The sequence below is a fragment of the Lolium perenne genome, chromosome 1 (assembly GCF_019359855.2).
Source record: "Lolium perenne isolate Kyuss_39 chromosome 1, Kyuss_2.0, whole genome shotgun sequence".
Lineage (NCBI taxonomy): Eukaryota > Viridiplantae > Streptophyta > Magnoliopsida > Poales > Poaceae > Lolium > Lolium perenne.
Window position 1 is genome coordinate 4,753,661 of NC_067244.2, and position 20,177 is coordinate 4,773,837.

Below are 20,177 nucleotides of genomic sequence, written 5' to 3' on the forward strand. Positions count from 1 at the left end.
ACCGATGCCCGTGTTGCTGGCGTCAGGGTCTTCAAATTCTGGAGGGGAAGAGAAATCCTCCTCGGCGCGGTGATCATCGGTTTCGGGGGCCGCGTTCCCCTTACTTGCAGTATCTCCCCGAGGGGGGGAGCGAGTTTTGCCGGCACCAGAGTGTGCCGGACTTTCCAGAGGAGGATCTTGGGTCTTGCCAGTGTCTTGGGGGGCTTCACGCCTCATACCGGACGCGCTCCGGGTGAGTTCAAGAGTAGGTCTGAAAAATGAAAGAAGATAGGAGTTAGCCGCGGGAGGTGCCAAATGTAATGGTTTAAACCGGAAAGGTGCCTTAGTGAGGTTTACCCAGAAGAGGTCGGAATGGCATCCCGCTTCTTCTTCTGCGAGGGCCCGGCGCCTGAGACCTTCTGGCGCTTGGAGGCAGGCGCACCGCTGGAACCAGCTTCGGGGGCAGAGGCCTTCCGGAGTCAAGAAACCGAAGGATCTCCGACCTCGGCGAAAAGCGGAGTGATGTGCTCCAGCACCTGACGACCTCGATCAGCTGAAACCGGTACCGCAGGGAGAGCATAAGATATGGGAAGCGGGCCAAGTACCTCAAGAATTATGCAATCATCTTCCTCACTGCCGGAATCATTGGCCCGAGCTCTTGGAGGGCGAGATGCAGAAGTATTACCCGAACGCGTGGTATGAGTGGCGTCCATCTCGTGCGTTGATCCGGCCTTGAAATGATCCGGGTCCACATCGTCTTCCTGGATGCGGTTCGGTGTAAACGAGTCCGGTATCTCAGTGCTTATGCGGGCGAAGTTCTGCAACAAAAGAAGAAACAAGTTAAAAGATAGTTTTCAACATTCCGGAAAAGATATTTCGGAGTCCCCAAGATCTTACTTGGGGCGCTGGCGGGTGTCGGCGGCTGTGAGGCTGCAAGCCCCACCCCCACTCTGCCGGCATCTTTGTCTTGGAGATTTGCTTGGCCTTGGCAACCACATCAGCTTTGCTGAGCCGGAAAGTAGTGATCCGGGTCGGATCAAACCGTCCGGTCATTTGGCAGATTTTGTGTGTGCGGCGCTGAAGCGGGAGAACCCGGCGCGCGACAAATGTGCGCACTATGTCATCAGCTGATAGCTCGGTATCCCTCTTGAGCTTCTTGATATACCGGAGAATCCGGTTGGTTTCCTCATGGCTCTCCTTGGGATTGAACTGCCAATTGGTTCTAACCGGCTCGCCAGGGACATATGCCGGAAGGTTGATAAGATCAGAAGGGCCAGAGTTCCTAACTTAGAAGAAAGTCTGTTGCCACTTCCGGCAAGATTCCAGGCCGGAGAGCCTATAATAAGGGCTCCTTTGGCGGGGCGTGAGTATGCACGCCCCGCACTGCACTATGGGTTTAGGAAGAGGAAGGTTGGGGTCCTGGATCGAATTGATCTGGAGGTTGTAGAAGCGGGCGAATGTTTCAATTGTAGGCCAGAGGCCGATAAATCCTTCCATAAAAGAGACAAAGGCGGAAAGGTAGAAAATGGCGTTGCCGGGGCGATGGTGGGGCTGAAGCCGGTAGAAATCAAGAAAGCGCTGGAAGGCCAAAACCGCGCTCAAAATGGGCGGTAAAGACCACCACTTCGCCTGGATTGGGCGCAAGCTCGCGCTCACTGCCGGGAATCCGGCAGAATACCTCCTCTGGTATCCTCTGAGACCGGTACAGCCAATCAATCTCCGCTTGGCTCACATCGGAGCCCCTCCAGGAGCCGCGCGTATAAACCGCGGGATTCGGGCCAGCTCCCTGATCGTGGCCACCGGCTTCTTCCTCCGACCTGTCGGTTTCTTCTACCGGTTCGCCGGCTTCTTGGTCCACAACATCCTCCTCGTCCCAAGATACCTCGGGCTCCTCGCTAGCCTGAGAGCCACCGGAAAGCTCTAACTCAGCCTCTTCTGATGCCATTGTGCTAAGATACCGGTGTTACTTAACAACAAGTTTCACGATCTCTACTCGTTCGCGAAGATCTAAAGACAAGGAAAAAGGAAAGCAAAAAGGCAAAGGTAAATCTACCGACCCGGTGAAGAACACGAGGAACGCGAAGAGGGAAAAGAGATGGACCAGGGTGCACTGACCGTAAACGAGCGGCGGAGGTTCCTCGCGATGGCAGGGCAGAAGTTCGCCGGAGGAGGTGGCTTCGGCGACGAGCAACGGCGCAGGAGGTCGAGAGGCAGGGCGTTGCGAAACTGGCAGTGGCGAGAATGGCGAGGGTGAAAGCGTGGGGGACGACGGTGAACCGTCGCCCCTTAAATAGGCGTAGGGCGTGGTGGGCTGGAAACCGTCCGGCCCATGTCCCTTCAGCTGTTGGGCCACCACGTGGCGCCAGGATACACGCGGGATTTACCGCGGCCACACGGAGGACCACAAGGATCAGGTGCGGCGTAATAAATGTGCGCGGGAGACGAGGGATTTGACCCCCGCTGACACTGCGGCGTCAATCACAGTGCGCACGTCACTGACAGGCCCAGTTATCGAGATGTTCTCGACTTCGTCGAGGAGAACTTAATGACAAAGAAACCTACGAAAAGAAGCCGGAAGGGTTTCGAGGAATCCGGTTTATCGGTGTGAGCTTGATATGATACCGGCCAAGTATAATGGGAAATCGGAATGGTTAATCCGGTACGAGAACCTGGTATGGCCCGTCGGATGAATCAGCCGGGCCACACCAGCTTCGGGGACTAATGTCGGGGGGGATGACCCCCGGTAGGTCAAGATTATGGCAAATTTGCCATGGTAAAACATTTGTATACCGGATTAAAGGTTAATCCGGATCCTAAGGAGTAAGCTTAACAATGCTAAGTTGGTACGATCCGGTATACCAGGAGGGGTATGCCGGAGCACGGGAAACAGAGGAGATTGAGCTACAAAGGCGAAGAAGCCGGAGCTCATAAGTAAAAGATACCGGAGATCCGGCATAGGATCAACTGTCGCATGTCGGCACCCCAGTCAAAGATTCCCCCAAAGACCAAAGGACAGGATGAGCGAAGCACTTCAGCTTTAATCGAAGCCCTGACGCCAAAGCAGAAGATGGCGTAAAAGAAACCGGACGAGGTCATTAGCCCTCTCATTAAAGACAGAAGCGTCATTCCTGGAGCCAAAGTAGCTTTATAAAGTAGCTTAGGTCACCAAAGATACCCCTAGGGTTTCTTCCCCTGTAAGCCTCCTCTCCACTATATAAGGAGAGGCACTGGTGGAAAAACAGGCTTCGGGTGAGCCCCATTAGTCGCGAAAATGTAAGAACCGCGACCAATGGGGTCTTTAGTCGCGGCTCGGGTGGCGAACCGCGACCAAAGGCCTGGGCCCAGGGCGCTCGGTGGCCAGCCGGTGCACGTGTGGGGGCTTTAGTCGCGGTTGGCCAGGCCAACCGCGACTAAAGGTGCCCGAAGGCCTTTAGTCGCGGTTGGCCAGGCCAACCGGGACTAAAGCCCCTCCCCTATATATACCCACCCAGCAGCCAACACTTAGCCATTTGGTGCCATTCTCTTCACAAGCTTCACAAGTGGGTGTTAGGTTTGCTTTTGGTTCCTCTTATGCACATAAGGTGTTTGATGAAATGCCCCAAGAGCATGAAACAAACATGATATGAAGTGTTGGAGCCACACTTGAGCTTTCTCATTTATTTTTTCCTCCTCGATCGCGGTTAGCAACTTGAACCTTTGATGTGTCGTTGATAAAATGTGCATGTGCATGTGTGTAGTTCATTGTTTAATTTATATTGTTTGTAGCTAGTTAGTTTAACAAATGCATGATGGTTAATTATATATTTTATATTATAATAATGCAGATGAATCGACAATGGATGTACGGTAACCGACTCTCCGGCGAGTTCGGTGCGGGTTTGAAAGATTTCCTCGTAGTGGCTAATGCGAACAAGCAGGGGGGTTTTGTTATCTCATCCATGTGTTAAATGTAAGAATCGTAATGGTTACTCTTCCTCAAGAGATGTTCACATGCACCTGCTTCGGCACGGTTTCATGCCAAGCTATAATTGTTGGACCAAGCATGGAGAAAGAGGGGTTATAATGGAAGAAGATGAAGAAGGGGATGATTTCATCGATGAAAGCTATCTTGCTCATTTCGGTGATACTTTCATGGAGGATGTCGAAGGTGAAGGGGAAGGTGAAGGGGAAGGTGAAGAAGAGGCACATGATGATGATCCCGTTGATGATCTTGGTCGGACCATTGCTGATGCACGGAGACGCTGCGAAACTGAAAAAGAGAGGGAGAATTTGGATCGCATGTTAGAGGATCACAGAAGGCGCTGTACCCCGGATGCGATGATGGTCCGAAAAGCTGGGCTGCACACCGGATTTGCTGAGATGGAAGGCACAGGCAGGTGTAGCTGACTCGGCATTTGAAAACTTGCTGAAAATGTTGAAGAATATGTTTCCAAAGAATAACGAGTTGCCCGCCACTACGTACGAAGCAAAGAAGGTTGTCTGCCCTCTAGGTTTAGAGGTTCGAAGATACATGCATGCATCAACGATCGCATCCTCTACCGCGGTGAATACGAGAATTTGAATGAATGCCCGGTATGCACCGCATTGCATTATAAGATCGAGGCGATGACCCCGGTGACGACGATGTTGAGGGCCGTAAACCCGGGGAAGAGGGTTCCCGCCAAGGTGATGTGGTATGCTCCTATAATACCACGGTTGAAACGTCTGTTCAGGAACAAAGAGCATGCCAAGTTGTTGCGATGGCACAAAGAGGACCGTAAGTCGGACGGGGAATTGAGACACCCCGCAGATGGAACGCAATGGAGAAAGATCGACAGAGAGTTCAAAGATTTTGCAGCTGACGCAAGGAACATAAGATTTGGTCTAAGTACGGATGGCATGAATCCTTTTGGCGAGCAGAGCTCCAGCCATAGTACCTGGCCCGTGACTCTATGCATCTACAACCTTCCTCCTTGGTTGTGCATGAAGCGGAAGTTCATTATGATGCCGTGCTCATCCAAGGTCCGAAGCAACCCAAGCAACGACATCGATGTGTACCTAAGGCCATTAGTTGATGAACTTTTACAGCTGTGGGGCAGACCTGGTGTCCGTGTGTGGGATGAGCACAAAGAAGAGGAATTTGACCTACGAGCGTTGCTTTAGGTAACCATCAACGATTGGCCTGCTCTTAGTAACCTTTCGGGACTCACAAATAAGGGATACAATGCATGCACGCACCGCTTACATGAGACCGAAAGTGTACATTTGCCAAATTGTAAGAAGAACGTGTACCTTGGGCATCGTCGATTTCTTCCGAAAGGTCATCCAAGAAGAAAGAAAGGCAAGCATTACAACGGCAAGGCAGATCACCGGCCGAAGCCTGCGGAACACACCGGTGCCGAGGTATTTGATATGGTCAAGGATTTGAAAGTCATCTTTGGAAAGGGTCTGGCGGACAATCGGTTCCGAAGGGAGCCGACGGGCACGTAGCCATGTGGAAGAAGAAATCTATATTCGGGAGCTAGAATATTGGAAAGTCCTAGAAGTCCGCTACGCAATCGACGTGATGCACGTTACGAAGAATATTTGCGTGAACATCCTAAGCTTCTTGGGCGTGTATGGGAAGTCAAATGATACAAAGGAAGCACGGCAGGACCAAAGAAAGTTTGAAAGACCCCGATGACCGGCATCCGGAACGGTTTCAAGGTCGTGCCGGCTACGCTCCGACCAAAGAAGAGAAGGTCATCTTTTTTGAATGCCCGAGTAGTATGAAGGTCCCGTCAGATTCTCGTCCAATATAAAGGGAATAATAAACATGGCGGAGAAAAAGTTCCAAAACCCGAAGTCTCACGACCGCCACGTGATTATGACGCAATTGCTTCCGATTGCTTTGAGGGGGCTCTGCCGAAAAATGTTCGAGTAGCCATTGTGAAGCTATGTGCATTCCTCAATGCAATCTCTCGAAGGTAATCAATCCAGAAGTTCTACCACGGTTACGTAACGATGTGATCCAATGTCTTGTCAGTTTCGAGTTGGTGTTCCCGCCATCCTTCTTCAATATTATGACGCACCTCCCGGTTCACCTAGTCGATGAGATTTCCATTCTCGGTCCCGTATTTCTACACAATATGTTCCCCTTCGAGAGGTTCATGGGAATATTAAAGAAATATGTTCGTAACCGTGCTAGGCAGAAGGAAGCATCGCCAAGGGCTATGGAAATGAGGAGGTAATTGAGTTTTGTGTTGACTTTGTTCCCGACCTTAAGCCGATTGGTCTTCCTCAATCGCGGCACGAGGGGAGACTAAGTGGAAAAGGCACGATCGGAAGGAAATCAACGATATGTATGGATGGCCATTCTCCGATCGAAGCACACCACACGCTTCCGACCAATTCCAGCTTGGTGGCTCCGTACTTTGAGAAACACAAGAATATTTTACGCTCGGACAACCCCGAGAAGCCCGAATCCCGGATTAGGAAGGCCCACATGGAGACTTTCGGCGGTTGGTTGAGAAAACATTTAATGAGTGACGATAAGGTTGTAGATCACCAGTACATGTTGGCCAAGACACCATCTTCGACTATAACGACTTTCGAAGGGTACGAGATAAATGGAAATACATTTTACACGATCGCCCAAGATAAAAAGAGCACCAACCAAAACAGTGGTGTCCGCTTTGATGCAGCAACCGAGAATGGGCAAAAGGTCACATATTATGGTTACATAGAGGAGATATGGGAACTTGACTATGGACCCTCCTTTAGGGTCCCTTTGTTCCGGTGCAAATGGTTCAAGCTAACAGGAGGTGGGGTAAAGGTGGACCAGCAATACGGAATGACAATGGTGGATGTCAACAATCTTGGTTACCTTGACGAACCATTCGTCCTAGCGAAAGATGTCGCTGTGTTTTCTATGTGAAGGACATGAGTAGCAAACCGAGGAAACGGAAAGATAAGAAAACTGGCCAAGACATCATGCGATGATTCAAAGCGCCACATTGTTCTTTCGGGAAAAGAAACATCGTGGGAGTGGAGGACAAGATAGACATGTCAGAAGATTATAATATGTTTGCTGAAATTCCGCCCTTCAAAGTGAACACCGACCCAAGCATTAAGTTAAATGATGAGGATGCTCCATGGATACGGCACAATCGTAAGCAAGCAGGGACACAAGGGAAGAAATGATGTGTAATAATTTATTGTACCAAACTTTGTTGAATGAATCATGTGAATTATATTACCCGTGATGTGTTTGGTGTCCATTTTCGAATGATTCAATTGACTCGAGATAGCACTGATGATACATGAAATTTGGAGTGACTAAGTCATACTCCTGCATACATGAAATTTGGAGTGATTTAGTCATACTCCTGCCTAGGCGTATAATATGCATACTCGTAGTCTTCATAGCCGCCGCCGTTGTATCGGTAGTCGTCGCCTTCTAAGTTGCCGGCTGCTGCCGCTCTGCTGTCGTCGGGCGGCGCTCGTGGCTCGAACTGAGGGTAGCGCAGGCGGGGGATATCGCCGGCCGTGATGTAGTCCATGACGCTCTGCAGAGTCCGGCCGTACCACCATAGCCGACGGCCGGCCTCGTGGAAGTTTCCAGGAGGCAGACCGTCCTCCTCATACCTGGCGAGCGCCCTCTCACGCCGATTGATGAAGAAGGCGTCCCAAGTATGCTGGTTATCGGGATGCCAACGGGGATTCATCCGCTGCTCCGGCGTGAGGTCGAGGTAGTAGTGGTTCGTGATGGCCGCCCGCGCGCAGCACTCGAGGGACGGGAGGGACCGCACGCCGCCGGCGCTTAGGCTCCGGCCCAGGACGCGGTAGCCCGGTGGGCAAGGGTAGTTCGAGGCGCAAAGCTCCTCCACCTGCTGGTAGGTTAGAGTGGGTGCGGTGGAAGCCATGAGAGAGTGATGAGAGATTGTAGAGATGTGATAATGCTGGCCAAGCCGGGCTACCTATATGTAGTGACAAATGGCGGGAAAAATGGGAGCGGGAAGACAGGAGGCGGGAAGAAAGAGGAGGGAAGAAAGTGGCGGGAAGAAAGAGGCGGGAAGAAAGTGGCGGGAAGAAAGAGGCGGGAAGAAAGTGGCGGGAAGAAAGTGACGGGAAGAAAGAATTTTTTGATATATTATTTTTCTGATTTTTTTGATATATTATTTGTATTTTTTAGAATTTGAATTGAATTAGTTTTATTTTTTTGATTTTTTTGATATATTATTTGTATTTTTAAGAATTTGAATTGAATTAGTTTAATTTTTCTGATTTTTTTATATATTATTTGTATTTTTAAGAATTTGAATTGAATAAGTTTTATTTTTCTGATTTTTTTGATATATTATTTGTATTTTTAAGAATTTGAATTGTATTAGTTTTATTTTTCTGATTTTTTTGATATATTATTTGTATTTTTAAGAATTTGAATTGAATTAGTTTTATTTTTATGAATTTTTTGATATATTATTTGTATTTTTAAGATTTTGAATTGAATTAGTTTTATTTTTATGAATTTTTTGATATATTATATGTATTTTAAACATTTTGAATTGAATTAGTTTTATTTTTCTTAATTTTTTGATATATTATTTGTATTTTTAACATATTGAAATGAATTAGTTTTATTTGAATTAGTTTTATTTTTCTGAAATTTTTTGATATATTATTTGTATTTTTAAGATTTTGAATTGAATTAGTTTTTTTTTTCTGATTTTTTTGATATATTATTTGTATTTTTAAAATTTTGAATTGAATTAGTTTTATTTTTTTGATATATTATATGTATTATATGATTTTCAAAAAAGAAAAGTATTTTCAAAAAAGAAAAGTATTTTCAAAAAAGAGCTTTAGTGGCCAACCGCGACTAAAGGTCCTTGCGCGCGGGAAATTAAAAACCGGGCGAAAAACCCTTTAGTCGCGGTTGGGGTCGCCAACCGCGACTAAAGGGTTACCTTTAGTCGCGGTTGGCGACCCCAACCGCGACTAAAGGGGGTCCCTATAAATACCTGCGCGCCGTCGCAGCGGTTCTCACTTCGTCTTCCTCGTTCGCGCCGGCCCTCCTCTTCTCGACTTCGTCGCCGCTCGTCAGCCGCCGCGTGCGCTCGACGTCTCGCCGCGCCGCCAGTGACTGCCGCCGCCGCCGCCGCGCCTCCTCTCTTCTCGATCGTCGGCCCGGCCGTAAGTGTGCCGCCACGCGCGCGCTTCGCGCGGCCCCTCCTCTTCTCGATCCCGGCCGTCGACCGCCGCGCGCCACACCGTGACCAAGGCGCTCCGTGACCGGGACGCTCCTTCCGAGCCACGGCCAGTGATCGCGCCGGCGCAAGCACGCCACAGATCAGACCGCCGCGCACCAAAGGACGAACAAAAAGAAGTTTTAGAAAAAAATTAACAAAAAAAAACAGTTTTTAAAATTTGCAAGAATTAGTCCGGATTTTTTCCTTTTTTTTGTTATGTTTGTTATTTTTAATTTTAACTATATACTTAACAAAAAAAACTTAAAATTTTGTAATTAACTATAACTTCAACTTAACAAAAAAACTTAAAATTTTGTAATTAACTATAACTTCAACTTAACAAAAAAAACTTAAAATTTTGTAATTAACTATAACTTCAACTTAACAAAAAAACTTAAAATTTTGTAATTAACTATAACTTCAACTTAACAAAAAACTTAAAATTTTGAAATTAACTATAACTTCAACTTAACAAAAAAACTTAAAATTTTGTAATTAACTATAACTTCATATATAAAAACTTAACAAAAACTTAAATTTTGTTAAGTTTTGGCCTGCCTTTCTCCGCGAGCCTCGACACGCGCGTATTGCATTGCCGCTAACGCCACAACGCCGTCAACGCTACCTCTATTCATAAAAATGTAACGCCGCCGTGCAGTCGCCAACTTAAAAAGAACTAAAGTTTTGACTTAATAAAAATGAACTAAAATTTTGACTTAATAAAAATTGACTTACTAAAAAATGAACTAAATTTTTGACTTAATAAAAAATGAATTAAAATTGTAACGCCGCCGTACCGTCGCTAACGCCGTCAACGCGCTCAACGCTACCTCTATTCATAAAAATGTAACGCCGTCAACGCTACCGCCTCTATTCAACGCGCCAACGCTAACGCCGTCAACGCGCCACCGCCACCGCGAGGGTTATGTGTCCTCGTCACCGCCACCGCCTTTCGCCACCGCCCTTTCGCCACCGCCACCGGTCTCTCGCCACGCGGTCATCGTTGCCCCCTCTCGCCTCCCGCTTGCTGCTTCTCTCTGTTTATATGTAGAAGAGATGTGATAATGCATATACACAATTAATTTGTTTTGACTACATGTTTTCAGGATCGACATATGGCGGACGATAGAGCTGACCCGATTCTCGGACAACTATGATCCGGACGCGAAGACCATATGTTCGGCATCATAAAAGGCGATATTCTATATGTGCGACCGGAGAAGAAGAAGATGATATCTCTTCTTATCTCGAACCTTGAGGGTGAAGATGAAGGGCGCCGTCAAAGAAGCAGATGATGCCGAAGAAACGTCGATAAACGACGATCTTCAATTGGAAGTAGCAACCACCTCCGGCGCCGAGGTATATATATACATATTGAGCTAGCGTCTGGTGATACAAACTAACTGATTTGAATAAATGTGTGTGTACTAACGCGCGCGACTCTCTTTCTTATTTTAGCCCTCGGCCGGATCGTCGAAAAAATCGAGTACGTCGTCAAAGCGTGGCGCAACCAAGACGATGAAACCAAACGAAACATGCACCATCGATGTTGTCGAGGAAGCAACCGGCAAAGCCGGAGCCCAGCAAGAACGCCACCAAGTTTATCAGCCAATGCGGAGCCGTTGTTAGAGACAACGTCTCGATCACCGTCCAGGAGTGGAATGAGCCAAAGAAGGCACGTCTTGGTTTCACTTTTGTCGCTAAGAGAACAAAAAAAGATTGCTTCAACAAGCTTATGGAACATTTCGTTCTACCTCCGGAATACCGCAAATACGATGAGGAGGGTAACAAGATTCAGGAAAACAAGGAGAGGTGCAAGCTAGTCAAACAGTTCGCTCTTTCTAAGATGGCCAACGCATTCCGGAAATACAAGCAAAATCTAGCCCATGACTTTGTCAAGCAGGGCAAGACTCCGGATTTCAAAGGACAATATGAGAAACTGCAACATGATTGGCCAGAATTTGTGAAGCAAAAGAAATCAGAGCAGTTCCTTGAAATGTCAAAAAAAAAAAAGGAGAATGCGGCCAAGAAGGAGTACAATCATATTATGGGGCCAGGAGGGTATCGCTTTTGGCAGCCTAGGTGGGAGAAGATGGAGAGCGAGCTGAGGGCGCGAGGAATCCGTCCAGGTACGGAGGGATGGAACCCAAGGGCCAAAAGCTGGTGGTACGGGCATGGGGGATCGCTGAACCCGGAGACAGGGGAGTGTGTTTATCAGGGCAAAATAATTACACCCACCCAAAAGCTTATTGAGGCAATGAGGGATGCTCAAGAGGGGAGGATCAAGTTCAACAGAGAGAACGACGCCCTGACAAAAGCCCTCGGGAATCCTGAACACGGATGACGTGTACGAGGCATGGGGCCCATTTCGTGGAAAGTAGGGTTCCCCCAGAACGATGACCCGTACGGTTACAGAAGCCGTAAGAGAAAGATGTATCGGGATGCAGATGTTGTGGCGAAGTTGGTAACGGAAATGGATGTGCTGAAGGAAACCGTGAGTGTACTAGTAGCCGAAAGAGATGCAGCTCGGGCGCAGCATGAAGATCATCCAATGGATCTCGGAAGCCAGCAGCGGAGAAGAAGCAGCGTGGCTTCCACGGAGGCCTCACCGGCTGGTGCACCGACGATAGAAATTACTGCACCGGAGCCTCTGGTGGTCCAAATTACTGCACCGGAGCCTCCTCGCTACCCCGTGGACGATATAAAGGAGATAAAGGACGATAAAAATGATGCAAAAGTAATTATTTTCATTCATTTGCGCTCTATATCGATCGGCCTATTTCGTTCATCATTTCCTAATATCAAGTAACTAATTAATAACTCTCTTGTTTATTTAATTTTCTTTGCCTCGTAGGGTTTGGAGACGGTTCGTAGATACCAAGGTCGGTGAATTCAAAAAAGAGCTACATTTTAAAATGGCAAAGTGCGGACGATCGGGGATATTCAGCCACCGGGGACCAATCTATGTGGATACTATGTTTGTGAGAGGATCCGGAGATACCGCAATGAGCGGGACCAGAAGTGTGAGAACAACATCCCGAGGAATAACCTCAGGAAGACGCTTAGTCCAAGCTCGCTCCGACCACTTCAAGAGGAACTAGCTGGATGGTTGGCGAGGGAAGTCATCGATCCTAGAGGAGAACACTATTACGATGACGTAGAACTTTATATGCACAAGAATTTGTAACTAACTTGTTCAAAATTGTATATGGTCATCCGATATTGAATATATATTGTATATGGTCATCCGATATTGAATATATATTGTATATTCCTCTTGAATTCTTTTTGGTTCTAATTTCAAATTTGTTTGAAATTGTACATTCATATGCATGTATGTATACAAGATGCAGTAGAATATGTGAAACTCCTTCAAAATTAAAACCCAAAAGAAATAAAACAATACAAATTAAAAAGAAACCAGATTTAGGGGGAGGGGGGCTAAAACCCTAAACCCTGCGGAGGCCTTTAGTCGCGGTTGGCCAGAAGAACCGCGACTAAAGGTCCTCCGCCTCGGCGCCGCTGCGGCCCACGTGGACGGGCCTTTAGTCGCGGTTCGTAAGGAACCGCGACTAAAGGTGGGGGCCTTTAGTCGCGATACTTTGGTCGCGGTTGCGCCACCGCGACTAATGGCAGTTGCCAACCGCGACCAAAGCCCCTTTTTCCACCAGTGAGGAGGGGCACCCATGCGAGGGACGAGCGGGGAGACGAGCGAGCTCTAGAGGATTGAGCATTTTGTGTTTAGACCTGGGCCTGTAAGCCGTACGTCTTCAACCTCTGGCCATTTGGCTAAGTTCTTGAGATCAATATATCACCTCGGTGTTCTTCCCCTCTAAACCTTCCCCTCATCCGGATCCTCAAGCGTACATCCGACCCCAACTTAAGCCATCCCATGGCATCTGTTTGTTCACCACGACGACACATGCCCCTCATGCCACGTATGGGTGGTCACGGTCACTGGAAATCATCCTTGGAATCGAAAACTGTGCGTTATAGCCCACGAAAATGGACAGAAACATGGAAAATGCGAGTTTTGGCGATGCCCCTCAAACCATGCTCCAGCAAATGAAAGGATCGCATGCCACACCTAGGGGGGGGGGGGGGGTGAATAGGTGCTACCAAATTTTTAGTTTTTTTTTTCAATTTAGACTTGACATAAACGTAAATTATCTAGATATGCAGCTACATGAATTTGCCTAGATGACAAGCTACACAACTAATACAATAAAGACAATAAGGTAGATTCTCTAGATATTTCTATAGTCTCTTCCTTTTAAGAGAAAGTAGGTCTGTATTGGAGGGGATGTTTTGCCAGAAAGGTCGACCGATCTCACAAAGGTCTCATCCTATTCTGCGACGAACATGCCACGTCGGCGAGCTCACGCTTCACTAGGGCCACGGAGCTTTCGGGACGACCTCTTCGGCCGAAGGTTCCAAAGAACACCAAGAGTAAACAAGGGGGGGTCAAAGTTCCTCTTTTCCTTTTTCCTTTCGAAAGTCATGTTTGTCAGGTGGAGTTTTTTTTTTTTTCTTAGAGAAAGGATGATTAGCCCGTCCTATGTGCAACCCACTGAAGGGGCCGGCATGGATCCGCAGCAAAGCCCAGCTTGTACTGGGCCAGCCGTTCCGTCCTTTCCCCATGTTGGTCCATCATCCGACGAAAATGTGCGCGTTGAAAGTTGGAAGAATGAACCGAGGAGGAAAAAAAATGGACTTGTTGTGGTCAGCAGGCCGACAGCAGCAGACAGCGGCGTGAGTGAGGGACGAGCGAGATCCAGAACACAGCGCCAGAGCGGCAGCAGTTATAGCGCCAGCCACCCTCGCTTCTCCTCTCCTCTCCTCTTCCACCCTCCTGCTCCTGCTCCGATCGCATCCCATCCAGCAGCCACCTCCACCTCCGCCTCGCCACGCCGAGCAACGGTAACCTCTCTCTCTCCCTCTCCTTCTCCCTGTAGCGAGCGTGGTCCACCAGCAGCAGCAGGGAGCTAGATCTTGCTCTGACGCCCTCCCCTGACTTCGTCCCGCCCGAGATCCGGCCCCGAGGCGCCGGATCTGGGCGGCCTGTGCAAAGATCCGCCACCGCGCCGGACGCTCTTGCTTCCCCCAACCACGATCGCTTCCCGTCCCGCGCAGATCCGTGGCGACCGGGCGGGTCGCTGGCAGGGCGCCCGCCTGCGCCCGGTTTCCCACGGCGACTTGCTCGCGTTGCACCGGTCGTCGGCAGCTGTAGAGCCCACGTCGACGCGCGCGCGCGCGTAGATTCCCCCCTGTTCCTCTAGCCTCTAGTAACCGTGATCCACGAGACGGCGCAGCAGCGCCGCGCATGCCGTTGTCGTCACCGCTGGTTCCTGCCAAGGTTCCTGTTTTGGGGACACGGACACCGATTTCACGTGCGGCGTGTGGAGAAGTAGGGAGCTGCAAACTCTACGGCTGAACCATATGGGTTAGTCGCTCTGTTAGTCTCACAAACCAACTACCCGAGCCCTGCCTCGATTAGTTCGTCGGGGTTCACCGCCCACTCGGAGCTCATGCGGTGCTTGTGCCGGGTAGCAGTCTCCAAACTTCAGCTAAAAAAATCCTAGCTTTATGGGGAGCAGTTCCTGCACAGAAAATTGTAATTTTAATAGTGGAAATCGCACCGCCAAGCACGTCGGCTTGCTGGAATGTGCAGCTGCAGGATGCACATGTTTAATAATTGTATAAAGTACTATTGCCCGCAAGCTACAAGCTTAATCATCCCTAGTGTCTGGAGCCAGAGTAATGCCTAATGCTTTGCTTTTGGTGGATTTTTTTATTTAATAACAGCGTAGTGTATGAATGCATTACTTTTGGCCAACTTTAAGTTTGTTTCCAGTCTCTTGTTTATTCCTTGTGAGAAATTTACACAAGAACAGGGGCCTTCCCTGATTCTGTGTCAAAAAGATTCAACTACTTTTACACATTAAGTTGTTTTTCACAAACTCTTTTTGATTCTGTGTCAAATTTTTTACTTTTTTTAACAGCGTACTTACTGTGTAAAAGCATTACTTTTGGCCAACTTTCTATTCAACAACAAGATGGAACTACAACACATTAAGTTGTTTACACAGTCTCCTCTGAGAAATTTACAGAAAATCAGGGGCCGTTTCAGTGTTTTCTTTGTGAAATTGTGATTGGTTTCTTCACATCCATGGCTGTTATGTCAAAAATCACAAGCCATGGATTTCTCTATAGAGCGACAGTATTGCTTGCTGTTAACTGATATCATTCTTATGCTACTTGCAGATATTCTGTAGACAATGGCTGATGGTGAGGACATCCAGCCTCTTGTTTGTGACAATGGAACCGGAATGGTCAAGGTCAGATTTTTCTTCTCTCAGCTGTTACACTGTCATCTCCTGCAAATGTTAATATGACATTTTCTCATGGTTATTATCTAGGCTGGTTTCGCTGGAGATGATGCACCAAGGGCTGTTTTCCCTAGCATAGTTGGCCGCCCTCGGCACACTGGTGTTATGGTAGGAATGGGACAGAAGGATGCCTATGTCGGTGATGAGGCACAGTCCAAGAGAGGTATCCTCACGCTGAAATACCCAATCGAGCATGGTATTGTGAGCAACTGGGATGACATGGAGAAGATCTGGCATCACACTTTTTACAACGAGCTCCGTGTGGCGCCTGAGGAGCACCCTGTGTTGCTTACTGAGGCTCCTTTGAACCCAAAGGCCAACAGAGAGAAGATGACCCAGATTATGTTTGAGACTTTCAATGTTCCTGCCATGTATGTTGCAATTCAGGCGGTGCTCTCCCTCTATGCAAGTGGTCGTACTACTGGTATGAACTGTTTCCACTTTTTAGTTCAATTCTTTGCTTATGCTGCCATTCACTAGTTATTCAGAATTATTGTCAAGTTCCTATAATTAAGTCATGATATATGTTAGCAGTTTTCGTAACGCTTATCATATGCCATCCACTAATTTGCGTAAGTTGGATATGCCAATTTTGGTTACTGCTCAGTGCTGGCTATACCATATGCATTCAGAAAGTAATTGTAATTATCATTACTGTGAAGCTATATATGAGTTAGTTTGGTGCAGTAATTTGTGGCTGAAGGTTTTTTCCATCTACAGGTATTGTTCTCGACTCTGGTGATGGTGTCAGCCACACGGTGCCCATTTACGAAGGATACGCGCTTCCTCATGCCATTCTTCGTTTGGATCTTGCTGGCAGGGATCTCACGGATTCTCTTATGAAGATTCTCACCGAGAGAGGCTACTCCTTCACAACCTCAGCCGAGCGGGAAATTGTAAGGGACATCAAGGAGAAGCTTGCATATGTTGCCCTTGATTATGAACAGGAGCTGGAAACTGCCAAGAACAGCTCCTCAGTTGAGAAAAGCTACGAGCTGCCTGACGGTCAAGTAATCACGATTGGGGCAGAGAGGTTCAGGTGTCCCGAGGTCCTCTTCCAGCCATCCATGATCGGCATGGAATCCTCTGGAATCCACGAGACGACCTACAACTCCATCATGAAGTGTGACGTGGATATCAGGAAGGACCTGTATGGCAACATCGTGCTCAGTGGAGGCACGACTATGTTCCCAGGTATTGCTGACCGTATGAGCAAGGAGATCACCGCGCTCGCTCCGAGCAGCATGAAGATCAAGGTTGTTGCTCCACCTGAGAGGAAATACAGTGTCTGGATCGGAGGGTCCATTCTGGCCTCACTCAGCACTTTCCAACAGGTACTGTCTTGCACTAGTCTACTTCATACACTTGTTCAACTTCACCTTTATACCTTAGTATATTAGGCTTCAGGCAAACCAACATCTGAATTACGTTTATGACATGTGACTATGTTTGTACCAGATGTGGATATCAAAGGACGAGTATGACGAATCTGGCCCGGCAATCGTCCACAGGAAGTGCTTCTGATTTCCGCGAGTGCTCTGCTGTTATCGTCTAGTCTTGGGAGTTATCTTTGGTTCATTCTTCTAGCTATGTATTGCAGATTTGCAAGCTGTGTTTTTTTCCAGACATGACTACTCTGGGGATACGCCACTTGTATATGTGGTGGCCCCATGTGCAAGTGCAAGTACACTATCTATGTTTGTGCATGTCACAGTGTGTGTTTGTGAGATCAGTTGTCAAAACTTGGTTGGTTGGATTGAATTTATTGGAGCTTGTCTGTAATAGCTTATAAGTTATATGTATTATTGCTTTGATGGGAGAATTATGTCGAATTTTGGATTTGTTAGATCTGAAAGTGTCATACAGTGGTCATCCATGGATGAAGTATGAACTGCTTTTCCATGTGGCCGTCAACTGTTTATTTCTGGCTTACATGTCTTTTAATCTGAAAATGTAATGAAGGGTTTAGTTGCTGCGGTGTTCAGAGATCCAGTTACCTGATAAACTTTTGAAAACTTCCATGTTAAGACCAAGAATGAAATTCAAATATTTGAACAAACAACCAAAACCAACTTTGTTTTATTACGACATTGTGCATTAGCTGACAGTCAGAAATAAAAACACTAGAAAACAAAAGCTCTGTGAAAAAATCATTTTAAATTTTCTGTATTTTTTAAGATCTGAGTGTTATACAGTGATCATCCAGGGATGAGGTATGAATTGCTTTTCCACAGGATCATCAACTGTTCATTACTGGTTTATATGTCTTTTATCTGAAAGTGTTACGAAGGGTTAGGCATGTCATTGTGAGTTTCAGTTACCTGATGAAAATTTCAAAAACTTACATGCTACGAAGTACGACAAGAACTAAACCCAGATATAGGCTTTGTTTTATTAGCACATTGTGCAGTAGACTCTGAAATAACTCGTTTCTCAAAAAATGTATAACATGAACACTTCAAAACCCAGTTTTGGCGATGCTCCAAAATCCAGGAAAGAAAACTCCCGTGCTCCTGCATGCTTGACATGAACCAGACCGGTGGCTGGTTAGCTACTCGGTTTGAAAGCGCCAGCCAATGCGTTGTATGCTTCCACGCAGTGTCTGAACTTCTCCTCTGCTTCAGGCTGCAAATATAGTTGTGTTCAGCACCTTTACACAGCTTCTAGCTCAGAATTTGCACCCAGTGTTATAGAAGTTGCGAAGCCTACTAACCTGCGAAGACCCTTGGTGCTTGTCCGGGTGCCACTTGAGAGCTGATGCACGAAAACTGCAGAAGCATAGCGCACAGGAAGGGGAAAAAATCCATTTAATAACTCTACTGTATGAAACATTGCAAATGCGACAGAGATGTTCTAAGACTTACGCGGACTTGATGTGGTCAAGTTTTAAGGGACCCGAGGCTGGCAAGCCAAGAGATAATCTATGGCTCTTTAGATCATCACGACAAGGCTGCTCTTCCTCGTCTACATCACTTTCGTTCCAAACTCTTCCCCTCGATTTGGTCGACCGAGGCTCATCCCTCCACTGAAACCCGTTAGGAGTATTGCCAAGGTCATCATCCTCCCCGGGCCAGTACCAGGTAAAAGACGCCTTGCCGCCAAAGCTCCTGGAAGGGCCATCACTGCAGTCGTCGTCATCAAAGTTTCGCCAGTCTATCCCACCTATAGAACACATCATGGTGCATTTGTTATCGCCAAAAATATACTTTGTAAAGTAAATGTTGTTTACCCTTTTCAGGATAGAGAAAGATAAACTTTGCTCCAAGAACAGTAAGACTCAAGATGCTAGGAATGATAGTCCATGTACATTAAAGAGAATGCTATTGTACTACAAGTTGAAGTCCGTAATATAACAGCGTGGACTATAGAAAAGCATGTACACTGAATAAATGACAATCCAGTTAAATAAAAGAACAGAAACTTTAAGAAGATAGTCAATGCTCTCGCACAATTTTAATTGCGAACAAATCCGGCCAATGTACACTTGAAGGTGTTCAGCAGCAGGCTGTTTTGGGATCAAAAAACGCAGGCTGGTCTTGAGTAAATACAAGCAATCAGAAGGTAAGAGGTTGGGGAGTAAACTTACGTCTGCCTTTGCTATGTGGATTAATTCCAGGACCAGAGCGGGCTTTCGATTTGCCGCCAGATTTCTGCTGCCTCGTTTGTTTATTACCTCTTTCCTATTGACAAAGTTTAGACCGGTTTCAAAATATGCCCCTTAACAGAAAAACGCAAACGCTTTCAAAGCAATCAAATAGATCGAAGTTGATTTCCCATTGGGCAGGCGTAGATCGAAGAGACCCGAATAGTTGAGCCATACCACGATAAAGTGTTATACTAAATGACCTTTCTCTCTCTTTGCCTAGGTAGCTAGCTAAATCAGTCCTGGTACAGATTCGCAAACTAGGAAGTCCACAAATTGGCGGAAATGGTGAGTCGATGACGATACCTGGAAAGGGCCGCCGTTAAGCAGGATGTTCTTGAGAGCATTCTTTGCATCGGTGCGCTTCTCGCGGACGTTGAACCGGATGTGAGGCTGCACGAGAAGAGTTCCCGAACCATCAAAGTCAGGTCCGAGTGAGTTCGTGGATCTTTCTACGGAGCCAAATTCGTGGCGAGAACTGGGGTAGAGACGCAGCAACAAGGGGGTTGATTTGATTCAGACGAAAGGGAAGGGGGACAGGGAGACGTTGGAGCGGGGGACGGGGTGGGGTGGGCGTACCGTGGATTTGGAGAGCGCCGCGGCGGCGGTGGAGTGGAAGCCCGCCGCCGCCGCCGCCGCTGCCGCCGCGCCTCTCCGTGAAGCTGCTTGCATCCCTGCGGCGGCGCGGCGAGGCGAGGACAAAGTTCCTTCTTGGGCCTGGAGATTCGTGCCGTCAGTGGGATAGCCACGATTTCTTCCAACACGAAAATGAAAAAACTTCACACTGCTTTTAAACCTTGCTCTTGCTCAACTCAGTAGAACAAAAACTCTAGCCATCGCATCGTCCTTTCCATGCGCATCATTTTTTTTTTCCTAAACTGATATTGAAGATTAAACCCGTTCCAGTGGACTTTCAATATCTAAATTTTTCAGAGGGTATTCTAAAAATTAAAAAGT

General features: G+C 47.3%; 2 protein-coding genes across 2 annotated transcripts; one reads left to right on the forward strand and one right to left on the reverse strand.

The window, feature by feature from the left end:
- Positions 1-13,968: 13,968 nt before the first annotated feature.
- Positions 13,969-17,422, forward strand: LOC127341659 (actin-97). Its single transcript, XM_051367537.2, has 5 exons — positions 13,969-14,108; positions 15,453-15,526; positions 15,608-16,001; positions 16,298-16,911; positions 17,036-17,422. The coding sequence occupies exons 2-5, from the start codon at positions 15,467-15,469 to the stop codon at positions 17,099-17,101; spliced, it is 1,134 nt and encodes a 377-aa protein (XP_051223497.1). The 5' UTR covers positions 13,969-14,108; positions 15,453-15,466; the 3' UTR covers positions 17,102-17,422.
- Positions 17,423-17,940: 518 nt separating this feature from the next.
- LOC127341662 (uncharacterized) lies at positions 17,941-19,965 on the reverse strand. Its single transcript, XM_051367540.2, has 6 exons — positions 19,800-19,965; positions 19,527-19,613; positions 19,164-19,257; positions 18,442-18,739; positions 18,291-18,345; positions 17,941-18,202 (listed from the first exon to the last, which is right to left on the reverse strand). The coding sequence occupies exons 1-6, from the start codon at positions 19,890-19,892 to the stop codon at positions 18,125-18,127; spliced, it is 705 nt and encodes a 234-aa protein (XP_051223500.1). The 5' UTR covers positions 19,893-19,965; the 3' UTR covers positions 17,941-18,124.
- Positions 19,966-20,177: the final 212 nt, after the last annotated feature.